At 45.1% G+C, this 25,372-nt stretch overlaps 1 protein-coding gene across 1 annotated transcript in view; it reads right to left on the bottom strand.

Annotated features, from left to right (window-relative positions):
* The window catches only part of hth (Meis homeobox homothorax), an 843,055-nt gene that overhangs the window by 720,806 nt on the left and 96,877 nt on the right, over positions 1 to 25,372 (bottom strand). Inside the window, exons 4-6 of the mRNA XM_080286771.1 lie at positions 21,223 to 21,273; positions 12,486 to 12,536; positions 1,941 to 2,150 (exon numbers count right to left, since the gene is read on the bottom strand). Coding sequence (XP_080142897.1) covers positions 1,941 to 2,150; positions 12,486 to 12,536; positions 21,223 to 21,273 — 312 coding nt within the window. The remainder of the gene's footprint in view (positions 1 to 1,940; positions 2,151 to 12,485; positions 12,537 to 21,222; positions 21,274 to 25,372) is intronic.

Below are 25,372 nucleotides of genomic sequence, written 5' to 3' on the forward strand. Positions count from 1 at the left end.
CTTATCTCGAGGTCCATGCATCTATCCCTGGACTGCTGGGCTGGGTCGAGTGAGACTTACGTATCTCACTCACCCTCTGACCCTCACACATCACCTCACCCTCCAACCTAGCCCTCGAGTCACCCTTAGACGTGGCCCTCGTAGCTCTTTCTCGAGGCCGAAGGTGGACACACACACACACACACACACACACACACACACACACACACACACACACACCAAACCAGAAGCCATATTTATAAAGAATTCGAACCAATTTACCGGAAAAACAAACCTCCATAACAGCTAAGCAACATAATAAATTCGTGTCATATTTTCCATTTACTCGTTTAAATATACAGTTTAAATTTAAGACAGTTTATAAATATGAGTCCTGGAGTTTATTTACTAACATTCTTAAGCTGAATAAAATCGCTTCATAAAGGAAAAAATAAACAGGAAAATATCAGGCTTTAAGAAGTCCAAGATTAAGAGAATTTATAAATGTGAGGGGAAAATAAGAAGGGAAAAATAAGCCAGGAAAAAGTCAAAGATTTTTAAAAGTTACATGAATGAAAAATGCAGCAGAAAAATGACACAGAATTGAAGGGATCCAAGCTTAAGAGAATTTACGAGGGGAAAATGCAAGCTTGGGACTTTATAACAATGAAGGGAAAACAGAAAAATGCCGTAGGAAGAGAGGAGGCTATAAAGACGCGGCCAGATTTCATTTTCCCCGTGGCGTGATGATCCCAGAGCGACTCCTGTGGGACTAATTTTATCGGCAGCCATTGATTGTGATGGCGGGGGTGTTATGGCCCCCAGCCCCGTACCCCCTGCTGACCCACGCTGCCCTCTGCTGACTCAAATCTAAGCTACACTCTTTCCTACACACATCTAAACCACCTACACATCGACACTACACCTACATTCCAACACACACCCTGTTCCCCACGTTGACCCAAGCTCCTCTCTGCTGACTCCAATCTAAGCTACGCTCTCTTCTACACCCACATAAACCACCTACACATCGACACTACCTCTACACTCATTTAATCTACACACCTTGTCCCCTATGTTGACCCAAACTGTTCTCTGCTGACACCAATCTAAGCTTCATTCTCTTCTACAGCCATAAAAACCATCTACACAAACATCAAGAGCCACATAAACCAACTACAGTATTGACACTACACCTACGCTCCTACACCCATTTAAACTACACCTCCTTTTCCCTATGCTGACCCAAGCTGACCTAAGAATAATAAACCAACAGAATAATCTACCGCTCCTGACCTACCTCCACACCTGCGTCTACTTCCACACCCACTTAAACCGCCGACAATTTCCTCGCTTAAAGTTACGCTGGTCTCACGCTGTTACAGTGTGTGTGTGTGTGTGTGTGTGTGTGTGTGTGTGTGTGTGTGTGTGTGTGTGTGTGTGTGTGTGTGTGTGTGTGTGTGTGTGTGTGTGTGTGTGTGTGCATCTTGTCCCAGGGCAATATTACTCACGATCTTACACTTTTAGTCTGTTTTTTCCACTACTTATTAATCATGGTCCTTATTTCACTGTTCATAAAAATAATAAATGAAATACGAACCATAACTGGCTGAAAATTTGGATACGATATTTAGAGATACAAAAAGAAAGAGGACAAAAATGCTGGTGGATAAAGAAATATGAAATACCAGAAAAAAAGAAAAAAACAATACTTAAAAGGTCCTATTCCAGGTGGCATAGGAGGTTTCGTAGCATTTTTTCCTCAGTGATTTATTTTGGACAATGCACCTTACTATCCTCTTGTTACTTCTTTAAACTGCTTTCATATGGACTTACCGTACTTTGCGTCATTAATATACAAGAGGATACTATGATGTGCAGAATAAATCGCTAAAGAAAAGGTGTTACGAATTACCTGGTCCACTCAGAACAGGTGTGTAAAGGGCAGGCGTCGTACTCACCACGTCTGGTGTGGAGGCGCCGTCGGTGTGAGTGGTGTCGGCCGAGGCCCGGCCAGCGGCGGCGGCCGCGGCGTTGTTGTTAGAATCACCCAAGCCGACTTGTGGGTCAGGCTTGGGGCCGTCTCGCTCGTCAATCACCAGGTCGATTGGCATTTTGCCCTTCAAACACGATATGTACCGGTGGCAGAAGTTGTCACACAGCTCGTGTACCTGTGGGGGAAGACACCACTCCTTAGTCACAGCGCCAGCAGACAAACAAACTCTGCACAACAAACTTAACACAAACACAGCACATCGGGGACATACAGAAGACGAGGTAAGTTAATGTACAATCACATCACACGGGCAGCATACACACAAACACTACACCACCAACTTAACACTAACACAGCACATCGGGGACACTGAGTAGAGAAAGTGAGTTCATGTACTATCACACCACTCCTTAGTCACAGGTGCAGCGTACACACAAACACTGCACCACCAACTTAACACTAACACAGCCCATTGAGGACATAGAGGGGAGGAGGTAAGTTCAATAAGTTCATATACCATCACAATTAAAACTATGGCGAACACTTCCCTGTCTCCTGTGATGTAAAATATATGCTAAATAATCTCCATATGGGATACAAAGGCACATGAAACACACAAAAGAAAAGTAAGGGAAGGAAGGATAGTCATGTTCTGGAAGGCAATATGCTCGTCAATATAATGATGGTAATGGATTCTCGATAAACTTTTCTTGATATTATCTGCCGTGGAAGTTTTCTGTGTCAAGTCAGAGAGATGCTGGTCTGAACTGCGAGGCGGGCTAAATGACACTAACGCATCACACTTTGGACACACAGAAGGGGCGGTAAAGTTCACGTATTATCGGAACCACAGCGCTGTCCCCTCTCCTGCTTCTCTCTCTACCTGAATATCACTGTGGGTAATCTGCTGTAATGGGGAAATAAATCGGTAAGGAAGAGGTGCCAGGGAGCCTTCACGTCGACGAGAATGCAGCACTTAATGACACACACACAGCAAACGGTGAGTCAAAAATGGGGCGCTGAATTTTTGGTTGCGACAGGAGGTTACTATTTCTCTCTCAGCTGAGTATAATCCTCAGGCGTTGGCTGGAATAGAAGACCAAGTTATCACGACCATGAAACAGCTCTTGGTACTGACACGGCACAGCAGGGAGCTCAGAAGGGGCGGTGGACGTGTGATGGAGCCCTTAACAGCGGTAGGAGAGGCGGGTCTGTGTGTGGGTCGGCCGCAGTACACGGATTAACAAGTGCTAACGGGAGGAAACCTTAAATCATGTGCAACCAATGGCGTCTGGTGGGGCAAAACACGATGCTGTGGGGATTAGGTGGTGGTGGTGAGGGCCAGGGACTGCCTACCCCCTTTAACCTGTCACGACCACGCGTCCGGGCGAGGGGGGCCTGGTGGAGTGAGGGGGGCAGGGGCAGGGGGAGAGAGGGTTGATACGAACACAAGGAAAACAAGGAGGGGGAGGCAGGGGGCGAGATGGGGTGAGGGGGAGGCAGGGGGCGAGATGGGGTGAGGTGGGGATAGGGTACAGGGTTAGGTGGGGATCGGGTGATGGGGGAGGTGGGGGTAGGGGGGAGGTTTGAGATGGGGGAGACTAGAGGGAGAAGCAGGGACTAGGAGACGAGGCAATGAAAGGAGGATCGTGGGGGGGGAGAAGGGGGAAAGACGGGGGAAGGGGAAGCAGGAATAGGGACGAAGTAGGGAAGTGGGAGGGGGGAAGTAGAGGGGACAGGATTGATATGAACACAAGGAAAACAACGATGGGAGGGAAGGTGGAGGGTGCAAGAAATGTATTAATGATCTGAAAAGCTTAAGCTGTGTATAAGACGGCTTGTTTATGCCTCTACCTTCACTCAAACAGAACCACATCACAACCAGAGTGAAAACTAAACGAAACAAAATGACTTACGATATTAACCAAGTGGAATTCAGATCTATTTATCGTAAGAACTTTTTTGGACAATTTGTAAACAATAGAAGAATAAGGCGCAAGGTAAATGTTGCATTATAATTATTTTTTGATATTCTTGGCATGATACATTTTTAGCTACACCTGAATATTGCTCAAGGGAATACTGCTCACTTACATACATATACATAATTCTCCCAAAACGATCAGTTTCTCCCTGTAATATATTTAACCTAATCTGACCCAAGACGTCTTAAATATTCCCTTCTCAAGCTCAAGACGATAAAAACGACCTGTGGAAAAAATGAACTCTAAATTTCACGTTACTAAAATTCAATCCATTTTATTTTAATGCATCCTGACGAGAGAAAGAATAAAATATTAAATCGAAATATTAAACCAGGCATAAAATTTCACTCGTCTTGGTTTATTCCGGGTTTATGTATGTAAAACCAAGGCGCCGGGAGACTATACATGTTGTTCCAAATTAGCTCACAGTTCGGCTTCCTCACATCCTCCCCTTAACCCTTTCAACGCCAGTCACCAGCAGCTGTTTTGGCGTGTGTGTGTGTGTGTGTGTGTGTGTGTGTGTGTGTGTGTGTGTGTGTGTGTGTGTGTGTGTGTGTGTTGTGCCGTCTTGTGTGTGCACGTATGTATGTATTTAAGCAAGTGTGCGCGCAGGATTAATAGTGTACTTATCTGCACATCTTGTACACTATAAGCTTATTGTTTGTTAAAATGAAAACCATTTAATCTCGACATACACAGAGGAGGACCATAGATTAAGATGATGATAATGATGATGATAATAATGATGATGATGATGACACTAAACATAGGCACCGGAAGGCAAAGAATCGCACGAGAAACGAGGTAGTTATGAATTCGTAGGTGTGGTTAGGAACGCGGTTGGAATGTGGTTAGCACCCTTTGACATTCCTGTTTGTACAAAGTGAACTATTAAGCCAGACAGCCTGAGGGAATTAGCACTATGGAGAGACAGCCCATGTACCTCTCGCTGTCTCTGTCTCAATACAAGGGCTGGTGTGTGTGTGTGTGTGTGTGTGTGTGTGTGTGTGTGTGTGTGTGTTAGAGAGAGAAAGAGGGAGAGAGAGAGAGAGAGAGAGAGAGAGAGAGAGAGAGAGAGAGAGAGAGGAATTTCTTACTCCTAGAATCCTACACTTTCTTATCGCACCTCTCTCTCTCTCTCTCGGGGGTAAACGAGAAAGAAGAGGTGGATATTCCTGCACCGATATTATCCCAATGATTCCTTTACAATATTCCTCTTGGGCTGCCCCCACTTTAAATATTCCTCACACATCACCACAACCTCTGCAGAAAAACCATAAGACGTAGGTGAGAGACAGGTGAATATTCTACCTATCTATTCTGTTGCCAGACGCTTGAATCCTGCAAGGGGTGGCCACAAACAAATCGCCTCCATGTCGCCCTGTCCCCCGCCATTTCACTGCCCTGCTCCCAGCTCACACACCCCTCTCTCATATACCTCTCCACCCCATTCCTCCATCTTAATATTCCAAAAATAATATTCTCCCTCTAGCACTCTTAGATGCAACACACAGCTAACTCCACACCCAGATCTACACCCAAACCTACACTACACTCAAGAACCACACTTCCCCGTACCTCATCACCGCACTTTCTACACAAAACCTTAGGGTGTATGAGAGAAAGAAGCGGATATTCGAGCCCCGCTAATCTCACTGTAGGAGGCCTGAGAATGGCTTTGTTATTGGCCAGATGGTGAAGGAGTTGCCGTGGCGGATCCGGGAACTGTGTGTAACTGTCAAGGTGCATTATGCGGCCGCCTGTGCTACGCCAAACCAGCTGCCGAGGTCCAAGGCGAGAGACAGCAGCCCTTCCCATCTCCCCCCTCCCTCCTCTCCCCCCCCCTCTCTCTCTCTAGCACCTACTCTCACAGTCTCTTACAAACGTTCCCACCATCAGCATCATCTCACCGCCCCTCCAGCAAACGTTTTCATCGCCTCCCGCAACGTTTCCCCTGCCACTGGAACGGTTTCATGGCCTCTCCTGGAACCTTCTTTCTCTCTCTCTTACCTCAACGTTCCATGTGGCACCCTTGTCATTCCTCTTCTTTCGTCCTTTCTCTTTCACTGGACCACCTCTTTCTCTCTCTCCTTTACCTCATCGTTCTATGTGGCAAGCCCTTGTCATTCCTCTTCTTTCGTCCTTTCTCTTTCACTGAACCACCTCTCTCTTTCTCTCTCTCTCCTTTAGCCTACCTCATCGTTCCATGTGGCAAACCCTTGTCATTCCTCTTTTTTCGTCCTTTCTCTTTCACTGGACCTCCTCTCTCTCTCTCTCTCTCTCTCTCTCTCAGACGCCGTAGCTGTCGGAATACCAGCGGCTGTCTTCACCCTCTGTCACTCGATATAAATGTGTGATATTTGGCTCGGCGTGGTGGCGGCCGCGTTTATTTTCAGGGGCGCGGTTTGTTTTGGTGATGGCGTCTATCCTCTTCATGCAAGTTGAACGCGGCCGCTGTCACTGGCTGGCCGAAGCGAAACCATAAGCGTTGATGTTTTTATTTTTCGTCCGTCATGTCAAAACAACGGGCGTGATGACTGCTCGTAACACATCACAGTGACCAACTTAACCAAGATGAACTTTACACGCTAATGGTATCTGGCATCCGCGCGGCGCTGTTGTCATCTCAGCGAGCATCGGGTTTTTGTCACATAGCATTTGGCGGTTGCTTATTTTACCCTCGGCCTGGGATTGGACCCTATTTAGGTATTCTCATAAGTAAGGGAGTTTAGTGGTTGAGCTGCACTTTGGACTCTGAGGCGGAAAGACGTCTACTTATCCTACTTACGGAAGGATCGAGAAGAAACTAAAATATGCCAGGGATTTTTTTCTTTTTTCATAATTGAACCTTTGCTACGCAGTTCACAGTCCGAAAAGAGAGAGAGAGAGAGAGAGAGAGAGAGAGAGAGAGAAGCTTCTAAAAAATGCGGAAGACTGACAAAAAGTAGTGAAACTGAAGAAAGAAAATGGCACATCTCGCCAAGAACTTTTTTTTCTCACTCACTGGCCTGCACTTTACTGCTGAACGCTTCGGTCACACACACACACACACACACACACACACCAAGAGACAAAAACCGAAAAACACAGACACAGAGAGCGTTCGACACAAAGAAATCAGCCAATCCCCTAATTACAAACTTTCGCCTCAAATCTCGCCGGGGTGGACAGTGACTTCGTGAAGGTCAGTGTCAGTCACCGCCTCGCCAAATTACGAGTAAATTATCACCGCCACGTACAGAATATAAACAATGGAAGGGGCTCAGTACCACTAAACTCTCGCCAACTGTAAGGGGTAGTCTGGAATCCCTCGTTTTAGGATCTGAAAACAAAATAAATAAATAAACAGTGAAAATCGTATCAGAATGGCACAGCAAAGCGCGGCTCATCAATTTCGTTTCCACAACACGCCCTGTCATAGAGTATTGATGCCAACATAATTAACATGATCAGATGTGTGTGCTCAATCACGTGTGCGCTCCGGAATACGCACATATGTATACCCACACGCGGCGTACACACACACACACTGCTCTTTTTTTCCTGTGTATGCCTGGATAGATACGCACACCAGTAACACGTACATCATTGTTGTTTCCGCGTACACCTGGATAGATACGCACACCAGAGGAAGGTATACACACCCATCGTTGTTTTTTCCCGTGTGCACCTGGATGGATACGCACATGAGGAAGGAAGGTATACATGACAATACGTTCATCTTATATTTTCCCGTGTGTACGAGAATAGATGTACACACGAGGGAGGCGGGTATACATGGCCTTTTTTTCCTTACATGTGGGTGTACTACAAATACACACGAGCGAGATGTAAGTTAGCAAGATAACACGCACACAGTTTGATTTGTGTGTGTGTGTGTGTGTGTGTGTGTGTGTGTGTGTGTGTGTGTGTGTGTGTGTGTGTGTGTGTGTGTGTGTGTGTGAATGAGTGAGGAAATAAATCAGAGAGAGCAAGGGGAAGGAAAAAAAACACTAGAAAATAATAAGACGATAAATAATAATTAAAGAGGAGATAAACAGCCATAAAGAAGACGTAGAAGAAGAGGGTACAGGTAAAATAAATAATAATGAGACAATAACTAAGAATTGGTAAAAAGATTATTATGTTCAATTGGTTTCACATGCACCTGGTACAGCTTGTGCAGGTGAGGTCTAGCTACAATTTCGGACGGTTACCTGGCCATTTCAGCTATTTTGACACCTTGGTTCATTCAAACATGTGATTATGTTAAGGATGCCACGTGTACCAAATGCTAGACCTCTGCTAAACACTGACGCTGTACCAGGTTTATGTGCTGCCAACTGTACAGGAAGGTAAAGAGTAATTTTAGAGGAATGTAGGAATTGTTCAGAAATACACAGAAAGGTAAATGTCAAAGGATGAAGGGGACAAAACGCAAAATGCATGAGTGAAATGAAGAATGGATGAAAACAAACGCGAGCCAGTGTGCAAAGAGAGAGAGAGAGAGAGAGAGAGAGAGAGAGGAAAATGAGGGTAGAGGAACACACGAAAAATCAAGGAATAACAGAAGACAAAGGACGATGTATTACAGAAATGATGAACAGATGTAAACAGAACACGAAAGACTGTGTTAAGAAGAAAAGGGAGACGAAGAGAAATGAAAGAGACGAAAAATTAAAAGGTAGGTAGTTAAAAGAGAGAGGGAAGGGCGAACAGATATTGATCATGGACGAAAAGAGAGACAAAAGTAAGAAAGAGAGGGAAGAAAGAAAAAAAAGAGAAGGAAATGAGAGAGGAGAGAAAATGAGAAAAATACAAAAGAGGACAGAGAAGAGAGGGATTGCGTGTAGTAATGAGAGAGAGAGAGAGAGAGAGAGAGAGAGAGAGAGAGAGTCGAAAATAAAATGGCCGAGGCAACAACACTGAAAAGAAAATGGATAAACCCAGAGCATCAAAGGGTAAGCAAAAAATGGCGACATGTGAGAGAGAGAGAGAGAGAGAGGGGGGGGGATTTTTTTTTTTCAAATTTGTGGCAGATATGAGTAGACGAAAATTTTGCAAAAGAGAAAGCGATAGCGGAACGAAAATGGGGGTCCAGTGGGGGATGGAGGGGGCAGTGGGGGGTGAAGGGGGCAGTGGGGGGTGAAGGGGGGGCAGTGGGGGTGTGGAGGGGGGGCAGTGGGGGGTGAAGGGGGGCAGTGGGGGGTGAAGGGGGGCCGTGGGGATGTGGAGTGTGGAGGGAGCAGTGGGGGTGTGGAGAGGGGGGCAGTGGGGGGGGGGATTGGAGGGGATACCGCAGCAGTTTCCAACCTCCCTTCCACAAAATACATTCCGCTGGAATTAAAAATGGCGATCCCTCGTGTGTCTGACGTGAAAATTACACACCGCGAAAATACACAGCCCCGTGCCCAATAATGGAGGTTTCTGTGCATGCTTTAGGCAGTTTGTTTCCCGTAACATCTCTTCCTTTGCGATTTATTCCCCTTATAATTCAATGTACTCAATGCAGTTTTATTTCGTTGACCATAATATTGTCGTTTTAAGGGGCTCCTTAAAACCTTTTCCTTAGCGATTTATTCATATTACTGATGCATGAGTATCGTGGGGTTTTTTTTCGGGAAACATATTTTTCCTTATTATTATTCATTTTGGTTTTAAAGTCTTATTTTTGATTGCCCTGATTTTTGATATTTTTCATTGTTACTGTTGGACACACACAGACACAGACACACAACACCCCCCCACACACACTTATACACTCCTCCCCAACACCATCAACACGCACTCAAATTTCCCCCTCCCACAACCCCCCCCACCACACACACTCCCTCTCCCCCTCCTCCCCAGCACACAGCAAACAGGCACACACAGCACCTTATCACATGCACCATCAACAAAGCTCCCTCCCCCTGCCGCCACCCTCTCTATAATGCTTAATAATTACAAGATAATGACGCCAGAGAGAGGCCTTAGGGGAGGGGGTTGGTAATCTGCTAACTTCCAAAACGGGTCTCTCTCTCTCTCTCTCTGCACACACACACACACACACACACACACACACACACACACACACTCACTCCTCTTCCTCATGTACACACTTGCAGTACCATATTTACGGTGTTAAGCTATCTTGCATCTTTCCACATACCTCTCACTCCACCTAGCGTTACGTGTATGATTCACCTACACACACACACATACACACACATACACAGTAACTTGCATGTACATTCACGCACATACACTCACACTTACTAAGCTGCATTAACACTTCTGACAACCCCCCCTGCTTACACACATAATTCGCTGGTCCACACACACACACACACACACACACACACACACACACATACTCGTACTGATGGGATTAGAGAAACATGAACCCACAAATAAAACTCTCTCAGACTCTAATAAAATCGTCTCAATATAACAAGAAAATATAATCGAGCAATTTCCGAAAAAGGCGTCTAAAAAAAAATCCACGCGAAGGTCTACCAGGTGTCACTGAAATACCTGGGGAGACGCGACAGTTGGGGAGGTAAGGGGATGGGGGTGACAGGGGAGGGGAAAAAACTGAACGTCCTCCCTCTATACGTCTGGCGAGATGGGGAGAGAGAGAGGGTAAGGGAAGAGGAACGAGAGGACGAATGGGGAGATGAGAGGGTGAGGGGAGAGGAACGAGAGGGAGGAAGGGATGGGGTGACGGGAGAGATAGGGAGGAGGGTATGGGGAGAGAGGAGATAGGGACGGAGGAAGGAAGGGGAGAGGGGAGAGAGGGAGGGAGAAGGTTAAGAGGAGGGGGATTAGATAAGAGGGAGGGAGAGAGGAGGAAGTGGGATAGGTCAGAAGGGGAAGTATGAAGGAAGAGGAGGAAAGAGGGAATGAAAGAAGATTTGGAAAGAAGTGTGGATGAAAAGATGAGAGAGAGAGGGGGGGGTATGGTGTTAGGGTACGTACCGTGTGTCTGTAGGGTAAGCCAAGAAAGGAAAAAGAAGGGGTGATGACGGAGGGGAGGGAAGGGAAGGGAAGGGAAGGGAAAGGGAGGGAGGGAAGGGAAGGGAAGAAAGGAGAAGGGAAGACAGGGGATGGGAGGGAAGGGAAGGAGGAAGTGAAGAGAGGGGATGGAAAGGGAGGGGAGGGGGTAGTGGGAGGGTGATGGGTACAAGTGAGGGGAGGGGAGGGGGTAGTGGGAGGGTGATGGGTACAAGTGAGGGGAGGGGAGGGGGGGAAGGGGAGGGGAAGAGGGGATGATGAAGCAGTAAAAAGAGGCGGTGTAGCGTGAAAGAGAGGGGAAGGGGAAGGGGAAGGGGAAGAGGGAGAGGAGAGGAAGAGGAGAAGGAAGGGCAAGGAAGAAAAGGAAGAGGAAGGGGAAGGGAAAGAGGAATTAAAGATGCAACGAGAAGAAAAGACTTAGCATGGAGGAAGAGGGAAGGGAAAGGGGAGGGGGAGAGGAAGGAAAAAGGGTAAGGGAGGAGGAAGGGAAGGGAAAAGAGGTGGGGAGGAGAAAGTGGGTAAGGAGAAAGGGGGTAAGAGAGGAGGAAGGGAAGGGAAAAGAGGTGGGGAGGAGAAAGTGGGGAAGGAGAAAGAGGGTGAGGGACAGGGAGGAGAGAAGGAAGGAGAAGGGAGGATGCCTGAAGGAAGAACAGAGGAAGCCCTGAACATTATAATAATTTCTTGTGTTTTTCTCTATAAATACATGAAGAACGCTGTGTCAAAAATTATATACACGGCGTCGCTCCCTTCCTGAATTGACCAAAGGATATATACTTAACATATAAACACTAGAATTAGCTAACATTAAAACAGATAAACACATAAAGCTTTGAATATACTTACCTATAACATGAGACTGAGAACAAGCATTGATTAGATTCACATAAAAACATACGGTAAATATAATGTTAATGGCTGAGAAGAAGCTGTAAACATTATTCTTAATTCAGTAAACATTTAGATACAATTTACTGACTAAATAAACAATAACTTATCCCTAGCCAGACGACATAATCCCATAAGGGGTGGGGGTTTGTCTCTGAGTTAGCTGTTTTACGGGGAGGGGCACTAACCCTCCGCCAACCCATTTGTTGACATGTAGGGAACACGTATGGGTTGGTTATATGGTTACCACCCAGCGCTGCAAATGGTTTCCTGGCTTACAGGAAACTATCAGACTTGTCACTCAATGTAAAGCCACCTGAAAAGGAAAGAAGAGTAATAAAAAGTGACAAGAAAAATGGGAGAAATAGGAAGAGAGGAGAGACACAGAGAAAAAATGATAAAGGTGAAAGAAGCAGTAGGTAGCGCTACATGAAGTGAGTGGATGATGGTGAAAAACAGGAAGAGAGGAGGGCAGACACAGAAAAAGAATGTTAAAGGTGAGGAAACAAGCAGCACTACAGTACATTAAGTGAGTGGATGATGGTGAGGAATAGGAAGAGGAGGGCAGACAGAAAAAGAATGGTGACGGTGAAGGAAGAAGTAGGTAGCGCTACATCAAGTGAGTGGATGATACTCGCCACCACCTGCCACCAATAAATACTCACTTTTTCTAATTCTAAAAGATGAAACCGGAGAACCTGGATTGCTTGAACCATCTGTGGGGAGAAAATTGGGAGAAAAAAATTAGCGACAAAAAGGTGGAATAGTTAAAGAAGCTCCCTAACACCTTCTCCTAAGCGATTTACTTTGTCTACCTTACTGTCCTCTCTTCTGCCATACTCTGCATCAACAAAATACAAAAGGATATAACCCAACCACATTCAAAAATAAATCGCAAAGGAAGAGGTGTTAGGGAGCTTCATTAACCAACAAGAATACCTGGCTACGTCACTCGATACCTGTGCTTATATCCATACCGACACATATTATTGTTATTGTTATTATTATTATTATTATTATTAGTATTATTATTATTTTATCCGTATGTGGTATGGGCGGCCGACTGCTTAGTGCAACCTCACCCAACCCCTTGCAACCTCACTCGACCCCTTGCAACCTCACTCAACCCCTTGCAACCTCACCCAACCCCTAGCAACCTCACTCAACCCCTTGCAACCTTACCCGACCCCTTGCAACCTCACTCAACCCCTTGCAACCTCACCCAACCCCTAGCAACCTCACCAAGCCTTGCAACAATATCAGAACAGCTATCTGGTGGCCGCCTTGCACGAGGGAAGCTGGGTGTCCTGAGGCAAGCTGAGGCCAGGGTGCTTTGAAGGTTATTTGCATATTAAGAGGAGGTGCATCCGCTCTGGTCTCGGCGTCTGACAGGGCCCTCCAATCACACAAAATGGTGCTCTATCAACCTACCTACAGCCACAATTATTACTCTTCCCTCTAATACTTCCTTCTTGCAACCTCACCTAACCTCCTGCAACCTCACCAGATCCCTTGCAACCTCACCAAATCCCTCTTCTTCTAGTCACACAAAATGGTGCTCTTCCAGGCTACGATTATTACTCTCCTCTTAGACTTCCTTCTTGCAACCTCACCTAACCCCTTGCAACCTCACCAGACCTCTTGCAACCTCACCAAATCCCTCTTCTTCTGGTCACACAAAATGGCGCTGTCACTCTACAGTAAATACCACCACAATCATTACTTTTTCCTCTTATATTTACCTCTTGCAACCTTACCTAACCCGTTGCAACCTCACTACTACTCCTCTCTTTTATTTCCTCTTAGATATTCCTCTTTTCTTAATTCCCTCCGCCCTGATCTTCCCCACATACTTCCCTCCTTCCTAATCCTTCGCCATATACTTCCCTCCTTCCTAATCCTTCGCCATATACTTCCCTCCTTCCTAATCCTTCCCCATATACTTCCCTCCTTCCTAATCTTTCCCCATATACTTCCCTCCTTCCTAATCCTTCCCCATATACTTCCCTCCTTCCTCTCAGGGTAAAAATAACCCTTCTTAAGATTTTTATAACTTAAGGTGTATTAAGATGCAGTGCGCCTTCCATCGTAGTTCATATATGGTATCAGGCACTGAAAAATATATATACATTGAGAGAGGGGTTCATTTGACTGGGTATTTTCCCAGCTCTCTCTCTCTCTTGACCCCTACCTCACTCCATCCTTAGGTGTGAAACGATGATGGCGATGATAATAATGATGACGAAAATCCCTCTACAAACTCTCATCAGGTTGTGCTTATTCTCCTTCATAGCATTTAAGTACTATCTCCCAGGACTTAAGTAACACCTACCTCAAGACGCATTGATCTTACAGTTGTCTTTAAGATACTCAAAGGTTCTTAAGTGTGATTTCCTTCGTAGTATAAAACTTCTCTTAGGCTAGAAATAAAAGCTTTCTTAATATGATGGTGGAGTGTGCTAAGTGTGTCATTTCCCTCGTAAATTACCTTTCTCTCTCCCTAGCATTACCGTTCTCTCCCTTCCTAGCATTACTGTTCTCTCTCTCTTCCTAGCATTACCTTTCTCTCTTCCTAGCATTACCTTTCTCTCTTCCTAGCATTACCTTTCTCTCTTCCCAGCATTACCTTTCTCTTTTCCTAGCATTACCTCTCTCTCTTCCTATTATACAAATTCCCTCATGTAAAAAATAAGAGGCTTAAAGATGCTATTGGTATGTGCTAAGTGAGGGACCAGGAACATTAGGACGACCACAACGCGCCTGGCATAAATCAAACTCACGTTCCAACTCTGTTTACGAAGGCTGGGCAGGCCGAAGGGGTACACCTAGAGCGGCGGAACGGTGTAAGGCTGACAGACGGGTGGTGGGAAGATGAGGGATTGAGATGGGAGATTGGGGAGGTTAGATATGGGTATGTGAAAGACTGGGAGCTTGAGAGGGAGAATGGGGAGGTTAGATATGAGGTGAGAGGCTGGGGAGCTGAGTGGAGACGTTGGGGAGCTTGAGGTTTGGGAGGCGAGGGAGTTAAAAAGACCGGAATGGCTGGGGAGATGAGGGGTTGAGGACTGGCTGAGGAGCCATGGGGTTGGATATGAAGGTTGGGAGCGTGGGAAGGATGGGGAGGTTAGGAGGTTGGGGAGAAAAGTCTGAGGAAGTGAAGGAGTTGAGAGACTTGAGTGGTGAGGGGTTGGGAAGGGAAGGTCTGAGGTGGTAACAGATTGGGGAGGGGAGGGATAGGAATGGTGGGGGAGGGAGGGATGAGGGAGGGGTGGGGAGGTGGGGTGTGGGTGTGGTCAGGGTGTAAGGGTACATCTAAGACGGTGAGGAAAGGTGCAAAGGTGATGGACAAGGGGGGGGGGATGAGGGAGTAAGGGAGAAGTCAGGGATAAGGGAGGGATAAGGGGGAGAGGCTGGGGTGTTACGATACTATCCACTCTATATCCACCCAACTCATCCTACCATCACCCTGCCAACCCTCCACACACCCTTCCACCCTACACCCAGCTAGCTCACCCTAGCATCACCCCTCACAGTCCACTCACCTTAAAATCACCGTTCCACCCTACCCCCACCCAACCATCATCCAACCTACACTCACCCTACCATCTTCCAAGTTACACCCACCCTACCAGCATTCTACACCCAGTCTCCCCACCCTAGCATCACCCCTTCATTCACCCCGCCAGCCAGGCCAACTGTCACCCCGTCAAGAGAGGCGTGCCTGGGCCTTCACGCCTCCCGCTGCCTGGTACCTGGGGCCTGCCAGGACGGGCCACGGAGCAGTCAGTTACGGAGGCGACGAGGCTGTGGGATTATGGGCGTCGGAACTAGCAGACAGGCAGGTTGGGAGAGGTAACTAATAAAATCATGGGGAGGCAGGCTAACTCGACCCGCCCCCCACCTGTCCTGCCTACCCTCGCACCCTGCCTCCCTCTGTAATCTGCCTCACCCCGACCCCTAACCTACTTTGCCTATCTCACTAGCTGCTGCCCACCTGCCTCCCTCCCTCCCACCTACCTACGTACCCTCTATACTCACACACCTGCCTTACCTACCTACTCTCTCTCTCTCCACACACCTACCTAACCCCTCCAGCACCCTACCTACCCTTGTAAACCACCCACCTGCCTGCCTCACCTACCCAATGCCCTACCTATCCTTCCTCTTACCCACCCACCTGCCTCACCCACCTCCTGTTCTCTTTACCTACCCATCTACCTCACTCACCCTCTACCCACCTGCCTACTTCATCTACCTACGCTCTCTACTGTTACCCATCTACCTGGTTCACATACTTACCTAGCCTGCGTACTCTCTCTATCCACTCCATCTGCCTCACAAACTACCTCCTCCCCTTCACATACCTCACAAACCCCCAACCCCACCACCTACCCCATCCACCACCTCCATCATCCATTCCTCACAAAACACCACCACCACCACGCCATCTACCTTATAAACCCCCGACCCCACTACCTACCTCACAGTCCACCTCCACCCTTCCAACTACCTCACAATCCACCTCCACCTACCTCACAAACCAGCTCAACCATCCACTCCTTACAAAATACCACAACCCCTCCACCTGTCACAAACCACCTTCAACCATCCACTCCTCACAAAACTTCATCCCACCACCTCCCTCACAACCCACCGCCAACCCCTCCACTTCCCTCATCCACCACCTCCACCCCTCCACCTGCCCCAGCCACTCACCTTTCCTCCAGGACTGTAATCTCGCCCAGGTATCGTGTTCGGAGCCAGGCCCTCCTTCTCACCTGTAATCAAGCCTGCTATCCTACGTGTAACAAGACCAATCCTAATATTGTCAGTCCTTCAGTTTAGTCACCTTTTTACATGTTCTGTTTTCCTACTAAATCCAATGAAAATTAAAGAAGGAATGCCCGCTTAAATCCCATGGGTATCTGTAAATCCATCTATCTATTGCCAGACGCCTTAATCCCGTAAGGGGCGGCAACAACCAAAACGCCTCCATGTCGCCCTGTCCCCCACCATTTCACTGCCCTGCTCCGAGTTCACACTCCCCTCTCTCATATACCTCTCCACTCCATCCCTCCATCTCTGTAAATCTCCTTTGCCAATTTTCCTCAATTTACAGTAGCAAGATTATGAAAGAGAGCTATGACAATTTACAGAGCATCTCTAACCTATTAACTCTGCCTCTGTACTCTCGCCCCTAACAACAGTACCTCCTTATTTCACACACATATTTGTCCCTGAACACTATCAAGCGACAATGGAACTACCAAGAACTTAAAAAAAAAAAATGCTCCGACTCATCCCAAAACTAACGAATGTTACTCACCAAATTTTCCATCCCAAAAACCAAGTAAAAAAGATCCGATTCTTCATATATAGCTAAAATCGTCAACGTGGCATGAAATTCTTGATCCAGTTCCAAATAGATAAATAGACAAATAATTAAACCACAATATCTATCACGAACCCAAGAACCAAAGCATCAATTCATACTCTTGGCTCTACCTTATAAAAACCAGAAATTTTAACATTGTATAAAACTCTGGACCACAAATCTAAATACACAAATAAATATCCTACACACACACGACCACCACCACCACCACCACCACCACCACCAGCGGTCCACAACACGAACCCAGGACCCCCGAAGCCACCACCAAACCGCAGGCAGCCCGAAGCGTGACAGGGAACCATTTCTGCGGCCATCAACACACAGCCCCCAGTGAGAATGTTCATGTACTGCAGAGCCAAGGCCCAAATTACAACATTAAGCCATTACATACAAATCCTCGCTTAAATGGGTCGGGGGAGCGTGATGTAGTGCCCTCCCTCTCAGCTCTATAAGGCTCTAACATGTGTCTATGGCCAGTAGTCTTAGAGCTCCTATTCTCGGTGCTCCCTAACACCTCTTCCTTGCCGACTTATTTTCTGGATAGGGTTGGTCTACACTGAACGTCATTTATGAAGAGTATGACGATATTTGAATGACCTAATCAACACACACTTCCCCCTCCCCAACCAACTAACTCTCCTGTCCTCCCCCTACACCCCACTCTCCCTCTCCCTCCCCCAAAACTAACTCCCTTTCCTCCCCTCCCCCTGCAACCCACCCAACCATCTCCCTTCCTAAAAACTAACACTCCCTTTCTCCCCTCCTCCCCAATAACTAACTCTCCCTCCTCTCCCCTCCCTCCTCGTACAATCCTCTTTCCCCTCTCTCTCTGTGCAACCCCCTACCCCCTCCCTTCCCCATAACAACTCCCCTCTCTCCCCCTCCCTCCTCGTACTATCCACTTTCCCCTCTCTCCCTTTGCAACCCCCTACCCCCTCCCTTCCCCCTAACAACTAACTCCCTCTCTCCCCCTGCTACTCCCTACCTCCTCCTTTCCCCCTAACAACAAACTCCCCTCTCTCCCCTTGCGACTCCTTACCCCTGCCCTTCCCCTAACAACTAACTCCCCTCTCTCCCTCTGCAACCCCCTACCCCCTCTCTTCCCCCTAACAACTAACTCCCCTCTCTCTCCCTCACCTAAGCTCACCTGCACATTAACTAATTAGCAGTCAAGCGGGGCCACCTGACCGTCACCCGCCAGGTAACTATCCAACCCAAACATAACCACAATAACTCCCTCATCATCCGCGTTACCTTGTCAGCGGGGGCGATAATAAGGAAAATAATGAGGCTAGTAAAACGAGGGAAAGTCAGTGCTAAAGGTACAGTTATTATAAATTGTTATGGACCGGGACACGTAAAGGGGGGGGGGGATTAGGGACCAGGATTTCTGTCGGTTAAGGAAGCTCCCTAACACCTTTTCCCATGCGATTTAGTTTGCTTATTGCACCTCGCTCTCCTCTTTGAAGTTAAGTAAATCCTTCCAACATCCTAAGTAAACGTCAGGCAGAGAGGATTAGGGATTCGTATTCTCGTCGGTTAAGGAAGCTCCCTAACACCTTTTCCCATGCGATTTAGTTTGCTTATCACACTTCACCGTCCTCTTTGAAGTTACATTAATCCTTCCAATATCGCCACACTCCACATAAATAACCTACAAAAGGATTAGGGGCCCGTAGTTAAATGAAGTCCCTTGACATCTTTTCCTAAGCGATTTAGTCTGCTTATTACACCTTACTGTTCTTACACAAATCCTTCCAATATCGCCATACTCTGCATATATAACATACTAAAGGATATTAACTACTCATACCCAAAAATAAATCGCTAAGGAAGAGGTGTCAGGGAGCTTTCTAACACAAGCCTAGGGTACGTCTTCTCGTTGGTAAAGGAAGCTCCCTAACACCTCTTCCTCGCTGATTTATTTTTGAAAACACCTCCGCTAATACCAATACACCAGTCCTGAATTATTCCTAGCTTGTATTCAATATGGACGGTGGGTGTTGGTGCGCAAGTGGTGACATGTGAAGGTGTATGGTATGCAGGAAGACTACTGTGATGCCTATGCCCAGGGTTGGAAAATCTTAATACAGAAACAAAGCTAAGAAGTAAAATCATCATTATCATCATCATCCTCACCACAATCACCATCATCATCATCATCACCACAATCACCATCATCATCATGATAATTACCACTATCATCATCATCATCATCATCATCACCACAATCACCATCATCATCATCATCATTACCACTATCATCATCATCATCATCATCTACATTATCGTCATTATTATTATCATTATCACCACAATCATCGTCATCATTACCACTATCATCATCATCATCATCATCTACATTATCGTCATTATCATCATCATTATCACCACAATCATCGTCATCATTATCAACATCATCATCATCATCACCACAATCATCATCATCTACATTATCATCATTATTATCATCACCATCATCATCATCATCATCATCATTTTCCCACACATAGGAGAACTTCACATAAAAAAAACAGCAAAAAAAGAAAAAAAGAAAACAAAAACTCACACATTAGGTCCACCTGAGATGAAAATTAATCATAAAAATTCATCCTTAAAAATTCAAAAATATATATACAGAAAAAAATTATTGAAAAAATGAAAAATAAAAATAAATCGTACTATATATATAAGAAATTGATGAAAAAAAATAATTCGTGTATATATATAAAACTGAATTACCTTAAATTATATTACTAAAATTTCGAAAAAATCTTACCTGCCCTGAAATTAAGGAAACTCACCTGTAACCCCTTCAGCCCGAGAACCTATTTTTTTTTTTTACCCATTTCCAAACGATTTGATTTAGTTCCCGAAAATCCTCTCTTCTCAGCTGAATAAAATCGTCTGTGTCTGATAGATAAATAAAGATGGATAGATAGATAGATAGAGAGTGAGAGGCTGAGATAATTATAGATACACAGACTTAGATAGACAGATAAATAGATAGACAGACAGACAGATAGATAAACAGAGAGAGAGAGAGAGAGAGTCCTCGAGCTGAAGGGGCTAAACTCAGCACACGAGCTCAGCAATTTCCGTCCTTTCCCTTCAATATAACGTTTGTTTGTTTGTCTCTTTCTTATTCTGGCTACTGATGTGATTTTACAAGCTGGTCTATACATTACGCATCTCAATTCTCGTGTCTGGGGGGTACGGCTCAGTCTGCTGGGGTGGGCCGAGTAGATATTTTGGCCGTGTGAGATTCTTAGTTACCTATGCATTAAGTAGATGTTTTAAGGTAGATTTTATTGGGTTATTTGAGGTAGAAAGGGGTAGATTGTGGTGTTGAGCCATTGCGGGAGGACACGAGACTAGACTGCGTTATAATGGACTGTACTGTGTAAAAAATAGCATTATATGGAAGGGTAAAGTCCTTACTAAAATGGTTATTATTATTACTATTATTATTATTATTATCATTATTATTATTATTATTATTATTAATTATTATTATTATCATTTTTACTATTATTATTATTACCCGGAACTATAATTACTTTTATTATTATTATTGTTATTATTATTATTATTACGACTACTGCCACTACTTTTACCGCTACTGCAACTACTACTACTACTATCATTACTACTACTACTACTGTTATTATTATTATTTTATTATAATTATTATCATGACTAAACCCTTCCCTACAAGAATCCACAGCTGAATAAAATCGTCTGAAGTCAGCCAGAATAAAAAAAAAAAAATCATCAAAAACCCTTGTTAATAAATGCCCAGGCTCAGACGAACGTGAACCCAGTGGACTGCAGGCTGAAGTCACCCCTCTCCCCCTATCCTTTTGGGGAGGTAGGGAGGGGAGGGGAGGGCAGTGGAGCGGCCCAGTCGTCTCAGCGCCACCACGTGAAGGCGTCCCTCTCCACCACAAGCACCACCACACACCCTCAATGGTTAAATAGAAGACAGAAAACGTGGAATTACTTACTAAGCTATCAAGTTCTGGATTTGCCTGATAATATGGCTTCTCCTGCCTAATCTGTAAAAGCAAAATGTTGGCCTAAGTTGGTGAGCAAGATGGAGGACATTTTTGAGGCTGCCTGTATGAAAAAAAAATAATAAGAAGAATAACAAGAATAAAAAAATGGGAGAAATTAATATCACCTAGAAATGGAAAATGAATGAACCTGGGCGGCCTCAGATGGGTGTATGGGAGGGGTGAGGGGAGATGAAGTGGAGTGAGGGGAGGTGAAGAGGGGTGAGGGGAGATGAAGAGGGGTGAGGGGAGATGAGGAGGGGTGAGGGGAGATGAAGAGGGATGAGGTGATGAAGAGGGGTGAGGGGAGATGAAAAGAGGTGAGGGGAGAAGAGGGGTGAGGAGAGATGAAGAAGGGAGATGAAGAGGGGTGGGGGAGATGAAGAGGAGTGAGAGGAGATGAGGAGGGGTGAGGGATGATGAAGAGGAGTGAGGGGAGATGAAGAGTGAAGGGGAGATGAAGAGGGGTGAGGGGGAAATGGGAGAAATAAAGGGGTGTGGGGTGATGGAATGAGGAAGCGGAGATAGAAGGGGGTGAAGGGAGAGATGAAATGGGTTATGGAAGAGACACAGGGGAGCAGACATAGTGGAGAGTGAGGGGAAGAAGGAATGGAGATGAGGAGAAGATGGAATGGCGATGAAAGAAGATGGGGTGAGGGGAGAAATGGAATGGGATACGGGAGAGACAGAAGGAGAGAGAGGTGGAGGAAAGGAGAGACAAAGAACAGGTGAGGGGAAGAAGATAGGGGGATGAGGGAAAAAATGGGGGGGAGTGGAGGGGTAGGAAGAACGGGGTGGGAGAGAGACTGATGAGGGAGGGAGTATGAGGTAGAGAATAATTGGGAAGGGGGAGAGAAAACCAGGAAATAAATAGTATATGGTGGGGGAGATGAGAAAGGGAGATGGGGATGACAGGGAAGGAGGGGGAGAGAATGATGAGGGGAAGGAGACAAAATCAGAGGATAAAAAGGAGGGGGGGGGTACAGTGATGACGATGAGACACAGAAGAGGGAGAAAATGAAGGAGGTGAACTGTGATGATGGGCTGGAGATGAGTACGATGATGGGGCGAGGGGTCCAAACACAAATCAATGGTACAGCTGCAGATGGTGGTGAAGGATGAACAACTTACCATGCTGTCAACTTCCGGGTGTGAGTAGTAATATGGTTTCTCGTGACGAAGCTGCATGGTGGGGGGGAGAGACACAAAGGATATCCACTTTAGCACAGCAGTTGAATTTAGGGGTGTGGGAGGTGCAGTGTGAGGAAGAGGGGGTGTGGGAGGTGGAGTGTGAGGAAGAGGGGGTGTTGGAGGTGCAGTGTGAGGAAGAGGGGGTGTTGGAGGTGCAGTGTGAGGAAGAGGGGGTGTTGGAGGTGCAGTGTGAGGAAGAGGGGGTGATTAAGAAGGAGTAGTGTGAGGTGGAAGGATGATTAAGAGGGAGTAGTGTGAGGTGGAAGGGTGATTAAGAGGGAGTAGTGTGAGGTGGAAGGGTGAATAAGAAGGAATATTGTGAGGTGGAAGGGTGAATAAGAGGGAGTTAGTAGTGTAAGGTGGAAGGGTGACTAAGAGGGAGTAGTGTGAGGTGGAAAGGTGAATAAGAGAGACTGGTGTGAGGTGGAGTGTGAGAGGGAAGGAGGGGTGATGAGACTGGTGTGTGAGTTGAAGTGTGGCGGAGGAAGAGGGTGATGTGAAGTGTAAGAGTGTGTGAGCTGGAGTGGACTAAATCAGTTAAGTGAAGGGGTTAAGACAACAAAGGTGACCAAAATCGGTTGGTATAAGCAAGAATGAAGTAGAAAATAATGTTATTGTAGTTGGTGTTAAATATTCGGTGTTAGATTGTGATGTGGTGTTAGTGGAGGTGGTATGAGTGATGTGGTGTGGTGTTATGTGTGATGTGGTGTCAGTGGAGGTGGTATGAGTGATGTGGTGTGGAGGTGCTATGAGTGATGTGGTGTTAGTGGAGGTGTTATGACTGAAGTGGTGTTAGTGGAGGTGTTATGAGTGATGTGGTGTGGAGGTGTTATGAGTGATGTGGTGTTAGTGGAGGTGTTATGAGTGATGTGGTGTTAGTGGAGGTGGTATGAGTGATGTGGTGTTAGTGTTATGAATGATGTGTTAGTGGAGGTGCTATGAGTGATGTGGTATTAGTGGTATGAGTGAGGTGGTGTTAGTGGTATGAGTGATGTGGTGTTAGTGGGGGTGACAGACGAGTGGTGTTAGGTGTTAGAGGTGATAATAATAAACAGGATGAGCATAAAATATTCTTAAATCTACCACCTGTAACGAAAGTACATGGTTAAGAATTACATAATAATATACTAATTGTAATAAATGTAATATGCAATGTAATTATCAGGCTGGGAATATAACTGATACATTAATTTAATAAGATAAAAGGCAAAATAGATGTTACCTTGAACTTTGAATAGATAGAAGTCAAAAACAAACTTTGAATAAATCTAAAAATCAATTTCCAACTTTGAATGAATCTAAAAATCCATCTCTTACTTTGAATAAATCTAAAAATCTATCTCTAACTTTGAATACAATCTAAGCCATATTTTTATCTGTGAATGAAAAACACAGGCCAAAAAAATCCTATATATATAATGTAGTCAAGATAAAGATGAATTTTAACCTCAATTCAAAATATTAAAATTTATATATTCAAATCTATGGTTACTCTGACTTTGAATATCTAAAAAAAAAAAAAAAAAGAGAGAGAAGAAATGATTGATACAGAGGTTTAATAAGCTATGAAACATTAATTTTAAAGTGTGTTAAAATTTATAATTCTGTGATAATATTTCTAAAGATAAACTGCAAAAGATATTAGAGAGAGAGAGAGAGAGAGAGAGAGAGAGAGAGTTCACACCTGGTTACTAAGGGATCTTGACACTTGTACGAGCAATAAAAGACAATTCGCTAAACATGGCAAGGCGTGGCCACTCACACAGCCAGCGACAGCATCTAATATCATTCATTCTCTCTTACCTCCCTCCCTCCCTCCCTCCGTGCTGCTCCCCTCCCTCCCTCCCTCCCTCCCTCCGCCCCAACACAACAGGAAGTGCGGCAACGGAGTCCTGTTTCCTGCTCGCTTCATTATCAAAACATGTGCAGTGCGAATTTCAGTGCACAGTTTTTTTTCCCTTCGTCTCATCAGCAGTTTAGCTTCTCGTTTTCATTTTTCTTCGTCTCACTGGCAATTATTATTTTTTTCCTTCATCCCACAAGCAGTTCAAGTTCTTTAGTGTTCATTTTTTCTTGAGTAATTGGTATTTTTTATTTTTTTTCATTTATCTTCGTCTCACAAGCAGTACCTGTATTTTCCTTCTGTGTCTGTTTTTCTTGTTTTTTTCTTCGTCTTACAAGCTGTTTCATTTTCGTTTTCATTTTACTTCGTCTCATAGGCAATTTACTTCATTTTTCTTCGTCTCATAGGTAATTTAAATTTTTCTTCTCTGCATCTTTATTTTTTGCGTTCTTTTTTTCCCCTTTGTTTTACATTTTCGTTTCTCGTTTTCCTTTTCCCTCTTTTGTGTTCATTATTCTTTGCCTCTGTAGCAGCTTCGTTTTTTCTGTTTTTTTATGGTTTTATCTCAATTTATTTTTATTTTTTTCTTCGTCTCATATGCAGTCAGGTGCTCGGATAATCGTGCGTCAAATTCCACGCTTTTCTTGACACAGTTTCAAGCTTATCTTTTCTCTCTCTTTTTTTTCACATTCATAATCTGTCTGGCTCTACGAAATCTTAATTATCAAAACAACAGATGTGTATTGCAATTCTGTTTTCATTTTTGGGGGGTCTCTCAAGTATATAAAAACTTCGAGCCTCGGTTTCAAAATCCATTATAATTCACTTTTTATTATTATTATTATTATTATTATTATTATTATTATCATTATTAATATCAAGACAGATGTGGAGGGTAATTTTTACGTTCACTTTTCTTTGTTCGTCTCACAAGGAACATAAATTTTCGTCTGTTTTCCAAAAAATGTTATAATTTACACATGTTTTCATTGTCAAAGCAAATGTGTTGTGCAAATATTCGTTCATGTCTTTTTTCCTCGTCTCAAGCAGCTGAATGTCTTGGGGTAA

Source organism: Coenobita brevimanus, chromosome 113 (assembly GCF_032717465.1).
Source record: "Coenobita brevimanus isolate Jiangsu-jjx chromosome 113, ASM3271746v2, whole genome shotgun sequence".
Classification (NCBI taxonomy): domain Eukaryota; kingdom Metazoa; phylum Arthropoda; class Malacostraca; order Decapoda; family Coenobitidae; genus Coenobita; species Coenobita brevimanus.